This window comes from Sinocyclocheilus anshuiensis, unplaced genomic scaffold (assembly GCF_001515605.1).
Source record: "Sinocyclocheilus anshuiensis isolate Anshui unplaced genomic scaffold, SAMN03320099.WGS_v1.1 scaffold999, whole genome shotgun sequence".
Classification (NCBI taxonomy): Eukaryota; Metazoa; Chordata; class Actinopteri; order Cypriniformes; family Cyprinidae; genus Sinocyclocheilus; species Sinocyclocheilus anshuiensis.
In genome coordinates this window covers 766,215-767,689 of record NW_015544197.1, presented here as the reverse complement: position 1 = coordinate 767,689, position 1,475 = coordinate 766,215, and the positions used below count along the sequence as shown (strand labels likewise).

General features: G+C 43.8%; 1 protein-coding gene across 2 annotated transcripts in view; it reads right to left on the bottom strand.

The window, feature by feature from the left end:
• Positions 1-14: 14 nt before the first annotated feature.
• LOC107696754 (uracil nucleotide/cysteinyl leukotriene receptor-like) overlaps positions 15-1,475 on the bottom strand; it is a 4,016-nt gene continuing 2,555 nt past the window's right edge. For both annotated transcript variants that reach the window (XM_016497233.1, XM_016497234.1), the window contains exon 2: positions 15-1,270. In XM_016497233.1, the coding sequence (XP_016352719.1) occupies positions 243-1,262 (1,020 nt within the window). In that variant the 5' untranslated portion in view covers positions 1,263-1,270 and the 3' untranslated portion in view covers positions 15-242. The remainder of the gene's footprint in view (positions 1,271-1,475) is intronic.

Below are 1,475 nucleotides of genomic sequence, written 5' to 3'. Positions count from 1 at the left end.
TGGGGGGGGGGGGGGGGGGCATTCGCCTTATTAGAAGTCAGTGTACCATCAGAGTGATTTTGTAACTGATCTTAAATTTACATACAGTTGCTTTAACATGCCCAAATCACATGCTTGGTTATTATACATAAGGCTGTTTAAAGTTCCTGATCTTTAATTGACCATACACTAAAGAAGTGTAGGCCGAATCACTAAATCCAATGAAAAATATCCATACCATCTTTAAGATTTTAATCGCTCGCTCAGAACTCAGACTTTGCGGTCAGAGAGCTCTCATGTGTACCTTTCAGGTCCCCGCTTGTAGCGCCGGACCCCCCTGATTGGTCTCTGCAAAAAATCCTGCGAACGCTTCCCCTGAACTTCTCAGCAGCAAACAGGTAGACCAGGGGATCCAAAGCCCCATTCAGGCAGGTTAGAGAGGAAGTAAGCCGGTTAGCCAGGGCTAGTCCTCTTTTGATGTGGCAGGATAAGTCTGGGTGTACGTAACCCAGGATGAAGGTTGCACGGCTTAAGTGATAGGGCAGAAAGCACACTATATAGATGAGCATGACCAGACCAATGGTGCGGAGAGCTCGGAGTTTGAGTGCTGGCTCCAGCCTTGAACCTTTCCGCAGACTGTTCACTATCAGCAGGTAGCAAGAAAGCGTGGCAAAGAACGGTGGCGTGAAGGCTACGGCGAGAGAGACGAGAGCATGCCTTGAGGCCTTTTCTCTGTAAAGTTGCAAGCATATGGTAGAGCCGTTGACTTCTGCAGTCTGCTTGGTGACCAGTAGGGGCGCCATAGACACTATCACCAAAGCCCATAGTGCAAAACTGGCTATGTGAGCGTAACGAGGGCGCCTGACCTTGAGGGAACGTACAGCATGTACCACAGCAAGGTATCTATCACCTGCAACACAGGCTAGGAAGTACAAACTGGCATACATGTTGACATAAAAGAAGAAGCCCGCAAGACGGCAGGGAATTTCACCAAATGGCCAATGTCCCCCAGTTAAATGATAAGTGGCTCTGAGGGGTAAAACAAAGATGTAAAACAGGTCAGCCACAGCAAGATGAAGCAGGAAGACATTGGCTGGAGAAGAGTTGCCTCTCTGGCGGGCGAAGATCCACAGGGCAAGGCTATTGCCGTTCAGTGCCAGAAGGAAAACTATGATGTAGTAGAATCCAAAGATCATGTTCTCCACTGTACTATCCACAGGTGGGCAGCTCTCCATGGATCGATTAGGCAGCAAGGTGGGAAGCTCTGTCAGGGGGGACTCCATTTTTGTAACTGCAAACAAAGGAACAAAAAAAATGTTTGTTAATTGTTTAAATTAATTAAAATATAAATGCTAATATAAATGCTAATATAAAAATCTATCAATTTTATTTTTGAATTTATGAACCATGAACTTATGAACTGAATAATAAAAATATTAAATAAAATAAAACAAATATATATATATATATATATATATATATATATATATATAAAT